The sequence below is a fragment of the Apodemus sylvaticus genome, chromosome 18 (genome assembly GCF_947179515.1).
Source record: "Apodemus sylvaticus chromosome 18, mApoSyl1.1, whole genome shotgun sequence".
Lineage (NCBI taxonomy): Eukaryota > Metazoa > Chordata > Mammalia > Rodentia > Muridae > Apodemus > Apodemus sylvaticus.
In genome coordinates this window covers 4,838,820-4,861,195 of record NC_067489.1, presented here as the reverse complement: position 1 = coordinate 4,861,195, position 22,376 = coordinate 4,838,820, and the positions used below count along the sequence as shown (strand labels likewise).

The window sequence follows — 22,376 nt, the reverse complement described above, 5'->3', positions numbered from 1 at the left end:
GAGCAATGGGAGGACATGTGTGGAGAGCAGCGGTTGGTGCCTTTGGGAAGGCTTTACTAACAACATCATGCCTTACCTGCCCTTGAACCTTACAAAGAACTGACATTCTGTTTCAGGCAGCCGTGTGCACCCATGCAGGGACCCTAGCAGAGCTAGGTTGTTGGGCTAGTCTGCTGAGTATAGGGGTGTCACATTAGGAAAGAGAGATCACAAGCCAGGTGTAACAGGGCAGGGGGACTTCATTCCCTTAGTCCATCTGCTTGTCTCACCCGCGCTGGAGACGTCTCTGTGAAGAGTTGATTCCTAGTTTGTTGCTGCTACAAACTGACCACAGCTGTTGTCCCACACAAGTACAGAGCCAATCATCATCAGGACAAGTGTGGGTCACCTTGGCCCATGTAGTCTCCCACTTCTTAAACTGTGGGATACATCACTGAGTACAGGACCATGAAAAACCAGCAAAAGTAAAAGTTTTATGAATGCAGTCACCCCAGAACAATCCAAAAGCAGTTGCAAAATGAATTCTGGCTATTTATCTCATGGCTTGGCTGTGCTGTGTTGTAACTCCAAAGAACACACAGCAGCACACAGTAGGGTTGCACTTTCCACTGTGAACCATTGACAAAACCTACTGAAAACCGAGGCTCACATGATAGACTGTCATTCACTATGAATTTAAGTGTTTTTATTGCACATAGTTTTCTGTTCCTATAGGGGCGTGCTAGCTTGGTTACAAAAAAGAAAGACTCAATGTTCCCTGTCATCATTTCTCGGCATACCAATATCTAATTTATATATATTAAAGTGGTCTTATTTTGGAACATTCGTTTTTAGAAATTACTGTTTGAGGTATCAACTTCAGTTTCAGAAAAATTACCAGAAGAATTATGGCTTCATATGAGGGCAAAATTTCAATGGGTTTCTGAAATGGGTCATAGACATTGCTCTGCAAAAATATTAAAGACTTTTGCAAAGTGACATTTTCAGCATTATGACTGTAGAATCAAAATTCTGACCAGCTCTGGGAGATGCTAGAGATGTTGCACCCTGCAGTATGAAATATTCACCCAAGATTCAATTCTTCATCCCAGAACACATAAGCACACCCACCCCACCAGGGTGCCCATTGGCTTTGCCTCTTATGAATGGCAAAATTCAGTGTTTAATAAAGAAGAATCTTAAGACAAATATCTTTATGACTTATTATGGATATATATTTGATTTGTAAAAAAAAATTGTGTAAAATAAAGAGGATCACAAATGGAAAATGTTTAAGAATCTTTGTCTAGTATGATATTGCCTTTCCAAGTCTGTTCATGTGAAAGCAAGAATAAGGCCAGACTTTGCTGGACACTTTCCAGCATTCATATGATTACTGGGGTAGAACTGCCAGTCGGCTGACTTGAAACCAGCTCCTGAGAAGTATCGCTATTGTTTGGTAAAGCAAAGTCCTTCCATGCACTCACAGAATGGGAAGTCCATGCCTCTCAACTCTTCACTGCAGGTTGACATTATTCACAGACACTCCCGGGATCCACACACCACACATCACATCAAAAGTACATGCTACAAGTATTTTGCCTCATGGACTATTTTTAATACATAATTTTTTATTGTTCGGAAATCTTCCATCATGAATCCCGATCATACTCACTTCTCAGTCCTCCCAGGCCCAGCCCCACCCCTGTGAATGCCCCCCCCAAAGAGAAGAAACAAAAAAAGTTCAATTTGTATTGCTCATATGTTTTGGGAGCGTGGTCAAACTCCCAGTGGCCAGCCCCTTAAAGAAAACTGAATCCTTCCCCACCTACACCCCTGCTAGAAGCCATCAGTTGTGAAGAGCTACACTTTAGCACCCTTATCACAACCTTTAAGAAATCTCTTTGTGTCCAGGCTATTATTTTTGGCCGGGAGGCATAGTAGGGGTTGTCACACCAGCCTCCTGTGACTCCTCAGTCATCAATGCCACTGCAAACGTAGCCTCCTTGTTCTTTACGGTCTGCAGGAGCACAGGTCATGGACTTCTTTGTGGCACTGCTGCCACTGAGGGCCACGTCTGGGTCTGTGGTCCTACTGCAGATGGGCGCTGTGTCAAGGTCTGTGTCCCATGTTACCACCGAAGGCCACGCAGATGCCAGTGGTCTGTGCTGCCAGGGAGCCATGCTGTGGCTAGGAAACCGTGTTGATGGACTTCAACTTTCTTTTAGGTTAAATAAAGACCAAGGCTGTCTAGCTCTCTGTTCCTAGAAAAGTGTGTGGTCAGATGGCTAGCTCTGTCGGACAGATGGAGAGTGAGATTTTCAGATCCCACCCTCTGTCTCTCCAACATTTGCTGGCTCTCACTCTTGCCCCATCCCTGTCATTTCTCTGTCTCTCTCTGTCTCCTCTGTCAGAGGACATGGTTTTCTCTTGGGTTAGTAAGCAACTAACTCTGTCTCTCTGTCTTTCTGTCTCTGTCTCTCTGTCTCTGTCTGTCTGTCTGTCTGTCTCTCTCTCTCTCTCTCACACACACACACACACACACATACCCACACAGACAGACACACACAGAGACACATAGATATATCACTTATATCACTATGAAAGTAGGACAAAGCTTTTTATACGTGTCTCTAAATATTGCTATAAATCTGACTGACCTTAGTCTATGTATTATAACTCTCATATAAAATATAATAATCATAATATATCAACTTGTAACTAATAGATGTATAAAATTCTAATGTATCATTCATATATGCATATAATTTAAGTTGCTACATCTCACACCGAATTCAGGTAAATAAAGATGAAATGTTTAATTTTAAAATAAGCTTTAAGTCTGAGCCTATGAGTTAAGATTTCAGCATAATGAGGACAGGGTGTGTGTGTGCGTGTGTGTGCACATGTGTGCGTGTGCAAGAGAGAGTGTACATGGGTTTATATGCATGTATATACATGTGTGCATACATGTATCACATGTGTACATGCATGTATTGTGTATGTGTACTATGCATATATGCATCTCATGTGTTTATGTCTGTGAGAGCATGTGTGTGGGTATATATGTATATGTATGTAGTATGTGCCTTCATGTATTGTGCTCATGTGAATATGTGTATGCGCATGGGTGAGTGAGTGTGTGTGTGTGTGTGTATGTGTATGTGTGTGTGTGTGTGTATAGTGTGCATACCTATATCCCCTAAGCTAAGGAGAATCTTATAAAATATGGAAATGGTGTGAGTTCCTGTAGGTGAGGCAGAGACAGGTTACTAACCCAAGAGAAAACCATCTCCACAGACAGGCATACCTAGGCATACATTTAATTTAGGCTTCAGTGTGTAGTCTTGGGGGCACTGTTCAGAACTTAGACATGTATTTGAAAGGAGGAAATTTGGGCACACTCACACATAGTGGAAAAAAATAGTAGGAAGAAGACTTGTGGAAAAGATGGCGTCTGGCATGGCGATACCAGCCACCCACGGCCCTCTGGAATGACTGACAGCACTGTCAGCTGCACTCCAGCCCCATGTGAGAGAGCAATACCCTGCTCTTCAGTCTGGAGATGAGGAAACTCATGGCTTCTGTATCTATGGAACCTGTTGTCCAGCCCCCACTGGTTAGTTAATGAGTAATGGCTTGCAAATTTGGAGTAAAACAGAGACTTTCAACATGGTCTTCAAAAACTCACCCTCCTGATTACAGGGCAGGGGGCATCAAGTCAATTGTAGAAGCTCTGAGATCTGGGCCTGGGGGCAGAGACCCCGGCAGTGAGACTGGACTGAGTGGTGCTGCTCCACACATGCACAGTATTACAGATCTCTTTAGGCTGGATAATAAAGTGATCTCTGAAACTTCATGAACATATTTTTGGTGGAATTTAGCACCAAGGTGAATCTGCAGTGTGCTTGCTGTGTGTGTGTGGTATCCCGAGACTCACTTGTCAGTCATTAGAACATTTTAGCCCTGAGTCTGAGACCCCTTCAGTGTAGGAATGAGACAGCAGTGAACATTCTTCAAACAGCCCGGCCCCTCTCTGAGCATGCTGCTGAGGACTGCCGAGAACAAAAACTGCTCTAAGTAACAATGCCTTTTTAAAGGGAGAAGCCAGAAAAGAAAGAAAAATGGGAGAAAGTTTAGCCATGTAGATTCTGATTTGTTTATATTTTAATTTAATCTTTGAGAATTTGATGTGTATGCAATGAAATATGGTCATATCTACCCCCCCATTTTCCCCTCTAGCTTGTGCAGAGTTACCCTCCTCTGTTAGCATTCTGTCTAAGCTCCCCCCACAGTTATCTGGGCAACAGCCAGGTGTGCCCGACTCACCCACTATAAAAGGGGCTGCTTGCTCCCTTCACTCTCTCTTGCCCTCTTGCCCTCTTGCCTTCTTGCCTCTTGTCCTCTTTCCCCTTCCCCACCTCTCTAATGGCTGGCCTCTACTCCTCTACTCTCTCTCTCTCTCTCTCTCTCTCTCTCTCTCTCTCTCTCTCTCTGTGTGTGTGTGTGTGTGTGTGTGTGTGTCTGTGTGTGTGTGTGTCTGTCTGTCTCTGGCTCTCTGGCTCTCTCTCCTTCTCTGTCTTTACTACACTCTCAGCCCCTCCCCATGCCCCGAATAAACTCTGTTCTAAACTATACCATCTTATAGCTGGTCTCTCAGGGGAAGGAATGCCTCAGCATGGGCCCGTGGAGGCGCCCAATCTCCTACACTTTACTACACATCCACCAAAAATATTCCCTCTCTCTTTTCCATTTTATAAAACACAACATCCTCCATATCTATATCTTCTCCTCCTCTCCCTCCTTCTCCTCCCCCTCCTCCTCCTCCTTAAACATGTCATCCTGATGAGTAGAGCGCTATATGTGTCTGCATATGTGTAGCCAGCACAGCTTTCTTACCTCTAGATGATGCTGTCTTCCGTTTGGAGATGTGTCTCTCCTGTCATTTTAAACGTGATTTCATACCCTTCTCCTGAAGCTTTGAAAGGAATTATAGGTTGAAATTTTTGTAAGGTCTATTATTTTTTATTTCACTTTCGCAAAATCCATTCTATTTCCATGCACGTTTAAGTATTCTTTTCATAATTTTATGTATGTGTATGACATTTGTGTCATTGACTCCTCAGCCTCTATTCCCTCTGCTCCTCCACCCTCTTAATTATTTTGTGATGTGTATAGATACAGAGAGATGTGTGTGTGTGTGTGTTTTGTTGAGTCAATTCATCATTGCTCATATGTAGATATAGTGCCAGCCATCTGGAATTGGACAACCTATTGCATTGAGAAGACTAATTCTCTCTTATCAGCTGCCATTGATTTACTTACTGCAGCTATTCATGGGGAGGGGGGGCTTGACAGTTTTCCCTGATCCATATCAGCTTATCACCTGGTGTTGTCATTGTTTGGGTCTTCGTTCGGTTACCTTCTTGTTAGGATTTCTTAGGGGCCACTGGTTCTTGGTTCTTGTCATATAAAGAAGGCGCTGTCTCCCTACTGACCCTGCTCCTCTAGGTCTTAAAGATCAAGGGTTTAGCTACTGACTGACATACTCCCCAACTCCAAGGACCTCTCAGTTCTAATCCATACAAAGGGGATGATTTCTACGTCTATCTATGCTAACTACCCCAAGAGAGAAAGTTCTGTCTATGGAGGCTCATTTATTTGAAATCATGAGCTTTATCAATTAACACAAACAGAAGAAAGGATGGCCCCATAATGAGAGTGAACAAGAGTTTCAGAACAAACCAGCCAGGGTAGCCAACTGCCAGCTCCAACAGGTGGTTTTTCTGTTGGTTTTCTGCAGTGTAGGGAGTCAGGATGTCTTGGAATGGATGGGCTCTCTCAGGGTAATACTGCAAAAGAGACATGTCTACTTTGAGGGAACAGGAGCTCAGTAGCTTTTTGATTCTACTATGATAGCTCAGGCATTACATTCAGCAAATGTGAAAACCAAAGAATAGAAATGTATTTGCTTTTTTAATCAGAAAGCCAGCTGTAGACCCCCACCAGTCTGGTGCTCTGTGGGTAGCTGCTTTTTGCTCTTAGCTCCCTTCGTTTCCACGGGAACATGGTTTGCTAACTGGAGTACCTGACATCCTTTCAATTAGCTACTGAGTTGACTCCAGAGGGTCATAAACTGTTTTCCTGCTTTGATAATGAAATGCTTGCTGTAGTTGAAGGTAATCGTACTAACAAACACGTCAACCTTCTATTCTTTCTTCATAATTTTTTTCTTTTCTGGTTTTAAAGTATACCCTGCATCTTTTCTCTTGGATTTTCATATATTCTATAAAAATTTACTGAAAATGGCCACTATTTGAGTGTCATAAGGCTATTATTGTAGAGTTTTGTAGCTGACAAGTTACCAAAGGTCTTCCGTGGGTAAAACTGAAAAGGGAGCAGGCTTTCTCAGAGTGCCTAGGAGAGTTTTCTGTTCTTTAAGGCAGTCAGCAGAATTCTCTCTCTCTCTCTCTCTCTCTCTCTCTCTCTCTCTCTCTCTCTCTCTGTGTGTGTGTGTGTGTGTGGTGTGTGTGTCTTTCTGTCTTTGTATATGTTTGTCTGTGCACACACACACACACACGTGAGTGCATGCATGCATGCCTTTGTGTGTATGCATGCTTATACAGATGCATATGCATTTATAAATGCATACCTGTGGAGGCCAGAGATGATCTCAAGTCTGTCTCAGCTGCTGTCCATCTTGATGTTGCTCTCTGGCCTGAGTTTCACCAGCAGGCTACACTGGCTGGCCAAGGATCCCTGGGCTCCTCCTATCTCCATTTCCCCAGATCTGTGGTTACAACATCTATGATCACACTTGGCTTTTTTACATGGATTCTGAGGATCAAACTCTGGTAATTCTGTTCACGAGGAAAGAACTTTATCAGCTGAGCCCTTTCCCCAGACACAGAATTCAGTTCCTCACTGGTGAGTGAAAAGTAGCAAAACCACTGTTCCACTAAGGGCTTCTATTGTGATGAAACACAAGCAAGCTGGGGAAGAAGGGCTTCAGTTAGCATACACTTCCATATCTTAGTCCATGATTGAAAGAAATCAGGACAGGAACTAAAACAGAACAGGGACCTGGAGGCAGGATCTGATACAGAGATCACGGAAGAGTACTGCTTACTGGATTGCTCCTGGTGGCTTGCTCAGACTGCTCAGGTCCTCCAGACTAGGGATGATACGACCCACAATAGGCTGGGCTTTCCCCCATCAATCACTAATTAAGAAAATGCCCTAAGGCTGGACCCTGTAAAAGCATTTTCTCAATTTCTCAATGTAAAGGTTCCCTTCGCTCAGATGACTCTAGATTGTACCAAGTTAACACAAAACTAGGCAGGACAACTGACCCTTGCCAACTTGACATACAAACATATTGTGTCATAACATATCCTTTCTTGTTTATCCCCAAGGTGACACATTATCATTAACAGCACAAAGCAAATAATTTTACAAATATAAAAATGTCCATGGTCTTTGAAATTTCAAACACTTTAAAATTCAGCCTTTTTAAAAATCCAGAGTTGCTTCAAAAACAACTAAAATCTCTTTTAAAATTCGGTTTCTTAACCATGGGCTCCTATAAAATCAAAAATTAACTAAATATTTTCTTCAGTCACAATGTAAACAAAGCAAAACCAAACTCCAAAACTGTAATTAACCCAGTGTTCAATGTCTGGAATCCATTCACATCTTCTGGGTCACTTCCCTGGTTCTTCCATTCATGCAGCTTGGCTTCTAGGTGCCACCTGGCTCCACTCCACTGCGGCTGCTGTTTCTGGTGGTCATCCCTCCAAAACCCCTGGGGTTCCTTGCTGTGGCTGGGCTGTACTTACACCAATAGCCTCCCCTGGGCTCTTCAGGGACGCTCAACCTTCCACACAATGTCAAGCCTCAGATGCTCTCCATGACTTCTTCATGTTTTTAAAGCCAGCACCATCTGAGTGACTCTTACTATAACAAGTTCAGCTCCCAGTGCAAGGGACATCCTTGGTAACTCTGGAGCATAGCAGCTTCTGTGTGCTGACCCTGAGGAAACACTTCCCAGGAGCCTTCACCTCAGTGACGCTGGTCTCTTCTTAACCAGCTTCTTCAGCTCCAGCTGACCAGACACCACAGATTCTTAACACAAATGGCCTGGTAGTGGTTTTGCTTTCTGCTCTCAATATTATCTTCTAAACTACAAAACAGCTCACTGAGCTCTCAACACTCAATGGTTTTTTTTCATCCAGAGTTCCAAAGTCCTTCCATAATCCTCCTATAGCAAGATGGTCTGTCACAGCAAAACCCCACTAGCCCAATACCAACTTCTGTCCTAATTTGGGTTTCTATTGCTGTGATGAAACATCATGACCAAAGACAGTTGGAGAGGAAAGAATTCTTTGTTTTTGCTGTTGTTTTACTTACATTTTCACATTTTTAGTCCATGACTGAAGAAAGTCATGACAGAATCAAACAGGAAAGGAACCTAGAGGAAGGAGCTGAGGCAGAGACCAGACCATAGAATCGTACTGCTTAATTGCTCCCCAAGGTTTGCTCAGCCTGCTTTCTTATAGAACCCAGGACCATCGGCCCAGGGATGGCACCTCCCACCGTGGACTGGGCCCTTCCCTACCAATCACTAATTAACAAAATGCCCTACAGCTGGATGAAAATGGAAGCATTTCCTCGGAAGTTCCCTTTTAGAGAAGTCTAGCTTGTATCACATTGGCATAAAACTATTCAGGACAACCAGCAAAGGGAAGACGGTATTCTACACCATATGTAGTTAGCACATGTCACTACGTGTCTCATTTCTCTAGATGTGGCTCCAAATGTGTGTGTGTATGTGTGTGAAGTGTAACAGTCATATGTGCAGCACAAGTCCTACTATTTATTGTATAATTTATACTTTCTCGTTACATGTAAACTGCTTTTGTGAATATGTGTGAATACTTTTATCTAGGCATTTATTTATCTGCTTAAAAACATGAACAAAAACATGAATATCTTCCGATCTTTGTGATTCCCAGGATCTCAGAAAGTCCATGGATACCTAGGCCTCAAAAGCAGCTTCCTCCTGCATGGACTTGAACTTCTAACTAGCATTTCATAGTTGTAACCAGCAGACCCAAACTACTAGGGGGTTTTGGGGGTTTTTTGGTTTTTTTGCTGTTGGTTTGTTTTTAGTTCTTTAAATATGATTGTTTTACACAGTTACTTTTTATTTCATTTCACATTACTTCTGATTCCTAATTCTCTCTCTCTCTCTCTCTCTCTCCCACACACACATTTTCTTTCACTTTTTTCTTTTTTTCTTTCTCCTTTCTTTTGTGTTTTGTTTGTTTGTTTGTTTTTTGTTTCATACAGTGACTCATTATGGGAATCCTCCTGCCTCTTAGTGCTGGGGCTACCTATATGTGCCATTATACCTGGCCTTAATGTATGGCTAATTCAATAAGTGACCATCTCTCTCCTGTTCTATTCTCCCTCAGTCTCTCTATCTCTCTCCATCACCACTTAGACACATTTATTAGTTTTGTAGAACTTCAAGAAGATTTGAGGGAGGGAAGTTGTTTATTTTTTGTTTGTTTGTTTGTTTGTTTGGTAGGGAGCATTCTGGAGAAACAAAATTATAGAAACTTACAGGAATTGTTTGTTTTGCTGTATCAAAGGATGGATAATCTGGTTCTCAATTTAGACTTGGAATGAGGAAAGTAAATATTAGTTTTTACAAGAATAATTCCCGGAGACTGAACCCTAGCTCTTTAATTTCATTTCTTGGCCAATTTGTGAAGGTTTTCCAGATCTGTTATTCTAAATCTTTGTAGATGTCTGTGTCTTCAGTAATTCTCAAAGTCAAGGGAAGCAACCAGTAACAAACAGGAAAGTGGTGCGGGAGGTCAATGAGCGCCGGCTTCATGATGTCATCACTCTTCCTTGCGCTGTAACTAAGGGAATGAGTAAGCCACTAAGATGTTCCATGTGACAACTGACCTGCCAGGATCTGAAATAAAATCTTCCATTCCCTCAGCAGTCTCAGACAGCAACTTAGTTTCCAGGGAAAGATGGAGTTTGCTTGAGAAACAGCTTTCTCCAGAAAATCGATCCTCCATCCAGGAAATCAGTCCTTCATCCGAGAAATCGGTTCTTCATCCCAGAAACCTATCGTGTTCCCTGTAAACATTCAACACTTCCAAAGTTCTGTGACTCCTCTCTGGAACACTATAAGCATTAAAACACTGGATGTCAGAAGCCAGTGCTCATCAATTACCAGCACCGGATGCTCTTCCAGAGGACCTGAGTTCAATACTCAGTGCCCACATATTACCTCACAAACATGTCTTTAAACCCAGTTCCAGGGGAGATCCAATGTCCTCTTCTGACTTGGGAGGGCTTCAGGTTTTCATGTGGTCTCATAGACATACAAGCAGGCAAAACATTCATACACAGCAAAATTGATTGATTGATTGATTGATTAATAAGTGATATAAATAAATGAAAAACACTTGGTGCTAGTTCAATTAAAATATGAAAAAGGTAGCTAATTATTCTGTGGGTTGTTTTGTTTAGTGGGCTTAGGTTTTTTGTTTTTGTTTTTTTTCTGACTAATTTACATTTTCTTCTTCATTGTTTTGGTAATACTGAGATCAAACCCAGCACTTTATATGTGCTAGGCAATTTGTACATTGCCACTGAGCTGCAACATTAGTCTGAAATAATGAACACTGATTTTTTTCAACCTGGTCTATAAACTACTATAATGTATTTTATTTTAGTAGATCACTAGTAGGATTTTTTTTTTCCAAGCTAGGGTCTAACCAATTTAAGTTTTAGCATTGGTTTCTTAAAGCCTCAACTGTTTATTTAAACGTTTAACATTTCAAAAACTGAAATAAATTATGAAAATAATTTCTCTTAGTCAATAAAGCAAATATCCAAAATCCAAGCATATTTACAAGGTATTTGAAACTATGACTGTGTGTCGGTGTGTGGCTGAGTGTGTACAGACCTAGGGGAGGTTTGTGTGTGTTCTGTGATTATACAGAGAGTCTGGTTTTCTTTCAAAAAGTAAGGCAGGAAATGTTGCCTGCGTGGTAAATACGGGGAAGGATCAAAGCATTAGTGAAGCTGTCTCTTCCCTCACGGCTTACCATTTGAGACACAGCAGCTGCAGAATTATTCGTACAGTTTCCTGTTTTCGAGAATATTTCCTTAGCAGAGTCCTATTATGGGGAAATTCCAGCTTAGAAAGTTCCGTGAGCCAAACTGATTTACAATATGTGATATATGCCATTCCCCAGAGAAAATGAGAGAATAAATAGAAACAGAGCGCAACAGGCAAATGCTTAGGGAGAGTGATGGCTTCCCTTTAACGGGCTTCTGAGTAAGGGGGCGATGTGAATGACCCCCCTGCTGAGGGCCAGAACCCTTTCCTGAAGATGCAGGAACATCCTCAGACAAACCCAAGCAGACAAACCCAAGCTCTTCTGGTCCTCCCGGAATGTGTGAGAGCGAGGCAGCCTGAAAGGAAAACCTTCTGCATCGAACTTTTCGATGGCTCCCAAAGTCTCCCCTGGAGTCCTCAGGTCAAGGGGTTGAAGGTCACTTGACAGAGCAGGGAAGGACAGGGAAGGAGCCATTCCAGGTGACAGTGCCCATCCACACTCAGGAAACCCACGAGACTCTGAGGTTTGGTATAGATGCTCACTTCTTCTGGAACCTTTGTGGTTTTCTTTTACACAACAACCACATATTATCAAAGCAGCCCACGGGACAGTTCACCAAGGAGTCATTCCAGGTGGGGTGAAGAAATAAACGATATATTTGGTGAGTGTACGTTCTCTCAGTCCAATAATTTTTTTCTTCTGTTTTCTCATAGTGCATTTTTTATAATTAAAAAGCATCGCTGTGAGGGCTGAGGAAAATAACAATGTGAAATGTGATATTTAACAGCACACATTGGTTTCTGTTTAGACTATACCTTTCTGGCTGCAAACTGTCTTTGTTCTGGTAAAATGCTGGAAAACTTGAGAAAACTTGAGAGCACTGGTTGAGGAAATTCTCTGCTTAGCTTCAAGACATTTCGAATGCCCAATTTATTCTTGAGCTTAATGAATGAGTAAATTCTCTGTGTCACGTTTCTGGCATTCCAATGTAGATCTTTGATTTTAATTTCATTGAGTATCATTTACAGTTTTGAAGCGATACATAATCTAATGTGCAGTGAGCTCTCTGTGGCCCTGGCATAATCGAGTCCACATACTGCTTTCTGAAGGGTGCGTGTCATATTTCTTCCCGATGGAAGTTTACTCTCACTTTATACAGGGATAATGTCCAGGACTCCCACCAAAATCTATGGCTGCTCAAGCCCCGTGCTTAACAAGAGGAACATTCCCATGTAACCTATCCTTATCCTGCCCTGAAACTGAAATCTTCTCCAGAGAAATTTTCATACGTAAGATTATGTAAGGGCTAGGCATAAAGAGTTGTCACCCTGTGTTGTTTGTGGAATGATATTGGGGATATGTGTGCACACTTTTAACACAGGTGAAGTAGTTTTCAAAAGTTTCCATCTATGATGGTATAATACACAGGTGTGGAAGCTGTGAGTTTGAAAGGCCAAATCACACTAGCATTTTCTTTCACTATCTGGCTATGCCCAGATACTATGCCATTCAAGGAATTTAATTATCAAATCTTCCCTTCGTTCTTTCTTTCATTAAAGAGATATACACTGTTCCTTTTAGACAATTTTACCTTGATATGGACTTGGAATACTAAGAAAGAAAGGAATAAAACCAAGCATTATCCATACCGCCAATTAGAAGAAAACCAATGCTTTTAATTTGACTGTGTGTAGTGATAGCACTTTCTTTGACCATTTAGAGATGAAGCCCTACCCCTATCTCCTCTCCTCAAACTGGCCATTTTCAATGTATAACTTCTTTACTAAAATTTGACTTTGCTTATAAAGAAAAGGTTAAAAATTATAAATATGTAAATACTCAAAATCTGATTCTTTTCAGACAGCAAATACAGTTAAGATGAAACTCGTGTTATATCATTTAGATTTACTGATTATAAAATAACCCCTGAAAGCTAAAAGTAAGCTCTCTACATATTTTACTTTTTACAGTTTGTGAGAAAAATATACAATTTGAATACTTGAACAGTTTTAAAAAAACTGGAGAGGGAATTTAAAGTCCTAGATTCTACTAATGCAGAGTAACTATTGCAGTAAACAGGAAATGAGAGGGAATGTCATGGTCAAAATACCAATTGCCAAAACCATTTTCTGCAACACTAAGTTAGGATTTTCATAATGGTGAAAAGGAGGAAGGGAGAGAGAGAAAGAGAGGGAGAGAGGTAGAGACAGACAGACAGAGAGACAGAGAGACAGAGAGACAGAGAGAGAGAGGCCTTAGTAATAAGTAAGACATTGCATTTAAATGTGAATGTGGCTCCTGGCTCCTGGCTCAACATCATGATCTGGAGCCAAAATTTTACTTCCCATCTGTCTCTAAAGTAAAAAGTTAAAAATGTATTTCATTTAACAAAACCTGAAAAGTGGTTCATTATTAGAATTGAAACTTTTAAAACCTGTGCATGCCTGAAAAGGGCAGATTCCATGGTCCAGGGAATCCACAGTGAAAACTGCAGACCAGCTTGGGGAGATGGACCTCACAGGTGGGGTCTGGTTGTACCTTGTGTGCCTGCAAAAACCACTACTGATATTTATTCCAGCCAAGATATCCCTAAGTCACAAGTGAAAGAGAAGTTATGGAATGTAAGTGATATGTGAATCTTGTTAAAATTGCTCAAAGAGGGCTCATACAATGCCAACAATTGGAAATAAATAGATTTGAATATCTAACTTACAGGCAAAAAGGTAAAATTTGGGGTTGGTGCAGTCACACTGACCTGTCATGACAGCTGCGGGATGACCCAGGCTCGTCTGGGCTACATGGTTGCATCAATAAATGTAAACAGATCAAATTCTTCAGCCAGTGTGAAACTCCGAGGTATAGAACACAATAGAGAGAAAAATACATGGAGGGCGTAGAAAATTAAAACAAGACACAAATACACACCCACTGTGTTATAAAAGAAATATCCATAGTAAACAAAATGTACCCCAAACCAAAGCAGAAATCATAAGACAAACACCTCAACAAAAGAAATGTTGGAGTACCAATTCTTCTTGGTTAGCAGTAAATGTTCCTGGGAAACATAAATGATGAATTTTTGTACCTTCTGCCATAATAGGAAAATAAATAGGGAAGCAACAGATTATATTTATAAATGTATAGCATAAAATATAGACAGAAAAATAATTAGAAGCATCTATGTTACACATTTCTCAGTGGATAGTATTCTGACTAGATAGAAATTTACCAAAACAGATGCTAATCATGACTATAGAATGCTAACACTTGCAAAAGAGATTAAACAACAAAAAGTAAAAGAGATTAAAGAGACACTTACCAAACATTCAGAAAACTGATTGTATCAGGAAAGACAACTGAACCTAATGCAAATAAAACTTTACATGAATGATGAAAGTATTCTCTAAAATATATAAAGCAAAGTAAAAAGACACAAAGACAGAAATTATTGCATTAGCAGAAAGAATAACCCATGATAAGGGGGAAAGTACATCTTTTATAATACAAAGAAAATAAATGTAACACTTAAGTCTCACTAAGGACTGAAAAGAAAAACAGAAACATTAACCACAAAGGGGCAATGTAGATACATTAAGAGTTTGAACTCTGTCAGTGTGAAACTTTACAACATGAGCCATTTTAAAACACAAACTATCCAAATAACAAAAAAAAAAAAAAATCACCTCAACACATTAGTAATCAGAAAGTATAAAATATGAATGCATTATAATTGCCTTTAAGAAAATAGACTCATGAAGTGTAGAAATTCTACCCTTATTAACTTTTTTGGTTTTCCTTTTAAATTTTTTATTGTGTAAGAATTTCCTACTTGACTATAATGTATTTTGATTAAATCTACCCAACTACCTCCCTTCTTGTTTCTTCTTTATCCCTGAACCACTTTTCCTGGCAACTCTGCTGTTTTTGTAAACACATAGTGTTCAGTTAGTGCTGCCTGTTGGTTGATAGATCCAGAACCTTCCACTGCCTGTCAGAGGTGGCACTGCTAACCTAGAAGCTATAGAGCTCTTGAGATGGGATGGAGTCCAGGAGTGCCCTCTCCATCTGCTGTGAGCACAGCTGTACAACAGCCTTGTCAAGAAAACACTGGTTCCCTGCAGACATCCCTGCCACTGTAGCATAAATACTTGAAACCTGATGCTCTTGAAATTACATTGATCAGACATACTCTGTGATCTCCTACTTATAATGAACATGCAAATATAAAACAATTACTAGCAAACAAAATGGAGGATGAAAATGTAAAAGATGTCTTGAAGTGTTTCATATATGAAATCTACAAATCATGCTCATTCCATATGTGTATCTACCTTGATAAAAATGTAAATTTTATAATAATCTTTTTCCCTCTTTATGATGATGGTGATAATGATGATGACAATGATGATGTCATGAATATGTCATGATGTGGTAATTAGGATGATAATGATAATGATGATGATAATGACAACTATGTTGATAACAATAATGTCTTGATGATGATGTGATGAGAATGATGACGGTGATGATGTCATGGTGATAATGTGACTAGAATGATGATAGTGATGATGATGATGACACAGTGATGTGATATAATGATGATGGTGGAGACTATGATGCTGATAACTATGATAATGATGATAACTATGATAGAGTCAGGTTAGTTTGCTTTTGTCTTGTTTTTTTGTGGTACTATTTTCTAAACTTTCACAATCAGAACTTACAACAAATATTTTAAAATCTTTAAAACTATTCAAATATTGAACTTTCTTTCTAGATGCAAATCTCTCAAATATCACAGATAACGGAGGACTTACCACAAATAACCTCGCCCATTTAAAGGGCTGTCTAGATATCTGGCCTTCTTGTGCTAATTTAATACCTAAAGTGACCACATGATAAAGCTTATGTTCTTTGGGGCAAAGTTGTTGGGGCGCAAATTCACACATGCTAAGCATGCATCCTAGTACCCAGCACATCCCCTAGTTCCAAAGAGCAACTATTTGGAAAATATAAAGTTCTTCAGTCATTCAACATGTCATCTACTGAGTCACTAGTCCCAAGTCCACTGAATCATTATTCTCCGTGGCCAAGATACAGAACAGCACTGAGGAATTGATAAAGAATTTGTGATAGATACTTGAATATATGTATGAACATCTGTAATGATGTGATTAGAATGATGTCATGATGACAATGTCATATGATGATGTCATAATGATGACGATGTATACCATTCTGTGACCATAAGAAATTAAGGAAACCCTGCCATTCAGCAGCGTAAAATAGAAACATACATGACCCTGTGAAAGGAAGTAAGCCTGGTGCAGAAGACAGGCTCGCACCCACTGTCACTCCCCATGTGGTCTTGTAGTTATGAGTACAATGGTGTTTTCCAAGTGCAGTGAATTCCCAGCAACAAACAGGAGTATGTCCTGGTGTGATAGTGTACAGCTGTGTGGCTTCCAGCAACAGCAAGGAGAAAGGCAGGGCTTTAAACATCTTCCCATAGAGATGATAAAAGAAAGACTGGCCATGTTTAACCTAATCCAAGCCTAGTACAACATAGACACATATTAACACACTGTCTGGTACTCCAGAGATACATGCAATTGCTATTCTTTTATTAATATAATTACATTGATTAACTAGCTGTATTATTAATACATTTGTTTTTTTCTTAAATAAATAGCAAGAATATACTTCTTAATTTTCAAGAGTGGTTGTTATGCCACATGGGAACCTCCAGGGTAATGAGCAGGGATGCGATGGCTTCTTCCACAGGATGAGCTGGTGTGCATTTCCTGCAGATGAAGCTGTGTGTCTGGAGCTAAGCTGTGGGGAAGAGGGAGGGCATGAAGAAATACCAGCTCTAAGGAGAGCAGAGAGCTGTAGGAGCAAAGGCTTAGAATCACGATTCCTTCCTGAGCTGGGGCTGAAGGAGGTCCCAGCATTACCCTTGAAAAGGAAGCACCTGGGAGTTACGCTTCAGAAATTTTCTTTTCCTCCCTTTCTAAATTGTCCTGGGGAATAATTTGAACTTCAGCATGTATACATGTCTCCCAGTGAAAACTCTCAAGATGAAGAGGGAAGGAGAATGTGGGAGCTGTGGCAGTCCCAGACAAGGGCCATGAGCCCACATTAACTGCAGTTCTCTGTCTCTAGTGGTTTTTGTTTAAATTATAATACAATTTTTGAGTGACTTCTTCCAATGATAAGAACATCTTATTTTCATGACCTTGAGAAAAAAAATTAAACTCTTAGTTTTTAAAAATGATCAAATGATCTTTGGGGTCTTATTTGTATATCTATAACAGCTTTTCATTATAGCATACAGTACTATCAACATACTTGAATAAATGACTGGTCTATCACTGGTATATATGAAAGAAAATATACAATAAAATGTCGGAGCTACAGATCTCATTAATTCAGTTTTTTTTCCATATTCTTCCTAGGCGAAGGTGAAGTTTACCTTTGAATGCCTAAGAAGAAATGACTATTGTAAGCATTACATATTGAAGGATATTCTATTGAAAAACTTCTTTGTAGTTAAATGAATAGATGTGTTTAGTTTCTTATGCAATAAGTGCTCATGAACTGTATATTTTGTCCAGGTAGTCTTATATATATTGGGAACGTAACAGTGAAAATGTTTCAGTTCATGCTTTCAAGTTGATGATTGGGTTTGGAAACTGACACGAAATTGGGCAACTGTGATTGAAAGAAAAGAAATCGCTGTGTTGAAGAATAAACCACTGGCAGTATGCTTTCACACGAGGAGTTTCCTCTCATCCACTCCTGAAGGATACACGAGATAAAGGCAGACACTGAGGAACTCCGAGGAAGAAAAGGCAGCCTGGACCCAGGGCAGCTTAGGCCCAAGGAGTGCTCCGTAAGAGGCAGGACTGTAGGGCTACCTACAGGAAAGCTTTTTGGTCCTGGGTATACAGTGGTGAAATGCCATGGCTAACCACTATTGTTAACGTTAGCCAAAATTATCAATCTATTTCTGTTACCAAGCCAAGAACTTCACATGAAAAAAAAAGTCACCTAATTCTTGAAACTCTTCTCTTGTTGCTAAGATTTTCAAACACGGGGTTGTTGTGATGAATGTTCATTCTAAGGCCCATGAGAATAATCAGTAAATAAAATGGAAGCAACAACCACAGCACTGACCGCCAGACAGCTTAGACAGCTACTTCTTATAGTATGCAAACTACAGCAAGGCATACAGGAGAGAAATTATAATTTTTACTCATCACTTTGACAGCCTCAAAGTTCACACGCATCAATTTTAAGATACAGCGATGTGTGTTTTTAGAGAAAGGTGAGAAAGAAGCAGGACTCAACTCGTAGAAAAAGATGAGCGGAAGAAGAAAGGGAGAGAGACAGAGAGCTAGACAGATACACAGAAGGTGAAGGAGAGAGGGAGAGGCTGAGAGACAGAGAGAAACTGGAGGGGGTTCGTTGTGGGGTAGATGGGAATGGTGGTGGGAGGGTAAGCGTTTTAGTATAAAGCTCCACACCTCCTCATTAAAGCTTCAATTCCCGGGGTCACTCATGGACTCATGGTGTAGCAAATAGGGACCTGCTACAGGTTAAATGCAGAGATGCCCCTCCTATTCTTTTAGGGTCACAGACAGGATGAGGTTCATGGGAACTGTAGGCAAGCAGGGCTTCCAGGGCTCTGATCCCTTGGCCCTCACTTGGCAAACCTTGTTGGTGTTAGGTACGGACTAGGTTAGTGACTTTGTTCCTGTTAAGGGTCGAATGGTGGCCAAGTACACTCGTTCTCCACATTCATCTGGAACCTGAAGCTCTGACTGTCAGTCTAGGGCACACCCCAGGGCACGCGGAAACCCAGAGCACACTTCACCACACTTACAATCCTCCTGAAGGACCACTGGGATGAGACTGCCCCCTGCAACCTTCGCAGTCCCTTAGTATCCTTGGCCTCTAACCCCCATGCTCTTCTCCCCTCAGGGCTCTACGAAACCTTCCTAACCAATGATGAACCCGAATGCTGTGACATCAGGAGCGAGGAGCAATCCGCACCCAGACCCAAAGGGACCGTGGACAGAAGAGACTCCTGTCCCAGGACGTCGCTCACAGTCTCCTCGGCCACGAGACTGTGCCCCGGCCGGCTGAAGCTGTGTGTACTCGTCCTCATCCTCCTCCACACAGTGCTCACGGCCTCCGCAGCGCAGAACTCCACGGGGCTGGGCCTGGGCGGCCTCCCCACGCTCGAGGACAACTCCACCCGGGAAGACTAAGCGCAGCCAGGCGCGTGCGCACGGCGCAGGGCTGAGCAGGGGCACGCGCGTGCGCAGAGCAGCAGCGACCCACCCGGGATGCTCACCTGCTGCAGCCCGGGAATTGAACCCACCCGGGTGCTCTACCCTTGGACTTCTCGCAAGGCCTGTGGGTAACATTCAACAAGATGGGCCCGATCCCCAACATGGACACAGCCGCAGCTTTTTACCGACTAAGAGGCTGCAAGTGACTCAGTTTCTCACACCATTTTATACACTGTGTTTTAACGTTTGGAGGTTTTCTTTGCTTTTGGTTCGATTTGGGTTTATTTTCCGTTTTTTTAATTTTTATTTTATTTTTCTGCACTTGTTAATGCAGGATTTCTTTGGGGGTAAACTAAGTCTCTCCACTGTCTATCTATCGATTTCTAGTCATCGTGTGTCCATCAGATAATTCTGTCTATGTCCTGTCAGTTTCTAATAGAGGAATGACCGCTATAACCTCACGGTGTAGCAAAAAAAACAACAACAAAAAAAGGATAAAAAACATCAAAAAAAGACAAAAAAAAGAAAACAACAAAAATTAAAAAAAAAAAAAATCCCTAAGCCTCCTTCCAACCCATGGACGCCACGCCCTGCAGGCCCTGCTGGCCCTTGCCTTCTTCTGTCCCTAAGCAGACAACATCCGCTTGCTTCTGTCTGTGTCTCGCATGGTGGGTGTGTGTCCTGCACAAGCCCGAGCAGAGGGAGCCAGGGGCTTAGCAGTTCCTCTGGATGATCCAACAGAGTGCTCAGAGTCAGGCAGTTCACAGTTTTATGTGAGAAACACGCACATACACACATGATGAAAGAGTGAAACACGCTCCCGTGGGCCAGTCGCTCCGGTGCCCACCCCCAGTTCTTTCTTCCTGGCCAGGCAGACAGGAGCGGCCATTGGCCCACTACCCGCGAGGTGTGGCCAGGCAGTCCCTCTCCAGCACCAGGGACTTGACTGCACCAAGTGATGGGAGCAGAGACCAAGAACGCAAATCTAGACTTCTGCTCCTCCCCTCTCATGGTGATGGTGGGAGGGATTCTAGTATACAGAATATGTACCATTTTATCCCAGTATTGCCCCTCAGCATAGGGTTCCAGATTCTTCCAGGTATAAAGTGTATACAGCTCTGCATTATCACAGAGGAAAATCTTTTTAAAACAATCAACAGATCAGCCATTTTTACCACAGTGTGAAGCGTCCTCACTCCAGCAAGCGCTAGGCGGCTGAGAAAAGAAGTCTAATCACTGTTCCTTTTTTTTATTTTATTTTAATTTTTCCTTTGTGGGAACATTTCACCTGCTGAGTGTATATGAATTTGCTTTCTAAAAAGGCTTTTATGGGTTTGCAGTAGGGCCAGTGGAAGAGAGAGTTAATAAGGGCTGTTTTTACAAAACAAACAAACAAACTAACTAACTAAATAATCATTTTAAAAAGACACTTCACATTCCTTCCTGTTCTCTAACTACACTAGGGAAGTGCACTTCGGGTGGGTTTGCTGTGTGGCTGAGAGATGAAGGAAATCCGTAGACAAGGTCCTCTTAGTGAACAAAATTTAGTTGTTAACTTTATAGCTATAAAACTCCCCCAGGCGTTTGTTTCAGTTCAGACAGATCTATCCTCTGCATCATGCTTAAACCTGCGACATGCGTACAGTATGCATATTTTGTTTTGAATAAAATGTTTTGTTCCAGTCTGTTAAGAATATTAAAAAAATAATAAAGGTATTGCTTAATAAAATTGCTAGAATTGTTTAGCAGTACATGCACAAGTATTTTACTAGATTCTTTGTTTTACTAGTGTTTTGTTGAGACTGAAAACCCTAAAATGGTCTGCATAAATACAAAAAAAAAAAAAAAGAAAGAAAGAAAAACACTAAAAAGTGCAAAGCTCTCCAGTTTCTTTTTCCTTTTCTTTAAAAAAACAATGTTTTCTCTCTCTTTTCCTCTTATACATGGAGGTTTATGTACAGGTGTGTGTGCGCGCACATACACAGAAGTACTATGTTTTAATTTGTGAAGACGTGGCACTCTCTGGGGGTATATAAGAGGCTTGGGGTATATGGTTTTAGGGGACAGTGTAACTGCATTACTGATGGTCAAACACTTGCAGAAATAAGCATTTGAGTATCCCTATCAGTCAGTGTCTTATTGAGTGAAGACTCCCCTGGAGAGCTGTGAAGCAGCAGAAGGTAAGTGAGTGATTATGCATCTCCTGGGAAGTCTGCCTGCCCCTCAGTGGAAAAGCTATACCTGATCTCTTCAACATCCTTCAAGTGCCTTCCATTTGTGTTGTAGCCAATCCATGCTTGAAATGGCTGCATTTTGCAATGAGGGTGGGGAGTCCCTTTTGCTGGTATGAAGAGAAGTTGTTATTCTTTGTAAATATAGAACATTGAAGACAATTGAACACTAGAGCCCTGGACATGGTTGGGGAAGGGACAGGATTTTACTTTCTCTTAATATCCTCTACAACTCATGAAAGATGCTTTCTCCCCAAATGAATGAGATAGGAGGTTTTCTTTTCTTTTTAGAATGGGAAAACAGAAAAATAGGGAAAACTACATTACTTTCCCTGGGAGCTGAGCTCACACAAAAGACAACTTTAGGTGTCAGCTGAAACCCTATACTGCTAAGTGTGAATACAAAACCTTGACTTAGGTAAAGAGGGAAAGAGCAGGAGGGGAGCAGACCCTGTCCCTGGTCAATGCTGAGATCACTGGGTAATCTGTAATTCCCAAGGGCCATTGCTCTTGCTGTATTCATTTGTTGCCTACCAGTGTCTTAAGTTTATCATTACGATGTCTCTCCCCCTTTACACAGTTTCACCAGAAACAAAGGAAACCGGAAAGGAGATCCCAGCAGAAGGGGGCTTTAAACTGGCAGTGGGCAGCCCACAATGTAGCCATTCATAGCAGGTTTCCCAGCGTATACTGAGTGTGTTTAACTTGTGCACATG

General features: G+C 41.3%; 1 protein-coding gene across 1 annotated transcript in view; it reads left to right on the top strand.

The window, feature by feature from the left end:
* The window catches only part of Nalf1 (NALCN channel auxiliary factor 1), a 548,015-nt gene extending 528,610 nt beyond the window's left edge, over nucleotides 1–19,405 (top strand). The window contains exon 3 of the mRNA XM_052162571.1: nucleotides 19,116–19,405. Within this exon, the coding sequence (XP_052018531.1) occupies nucleotides 19,116–19,405 (290 nt within the window). The remainder of the gene's footprint in view (nucleotides 1–19,115) is intronic.
* Nucleotides 19,406–22,376: the final 2,971 nt, after the last annotated feature.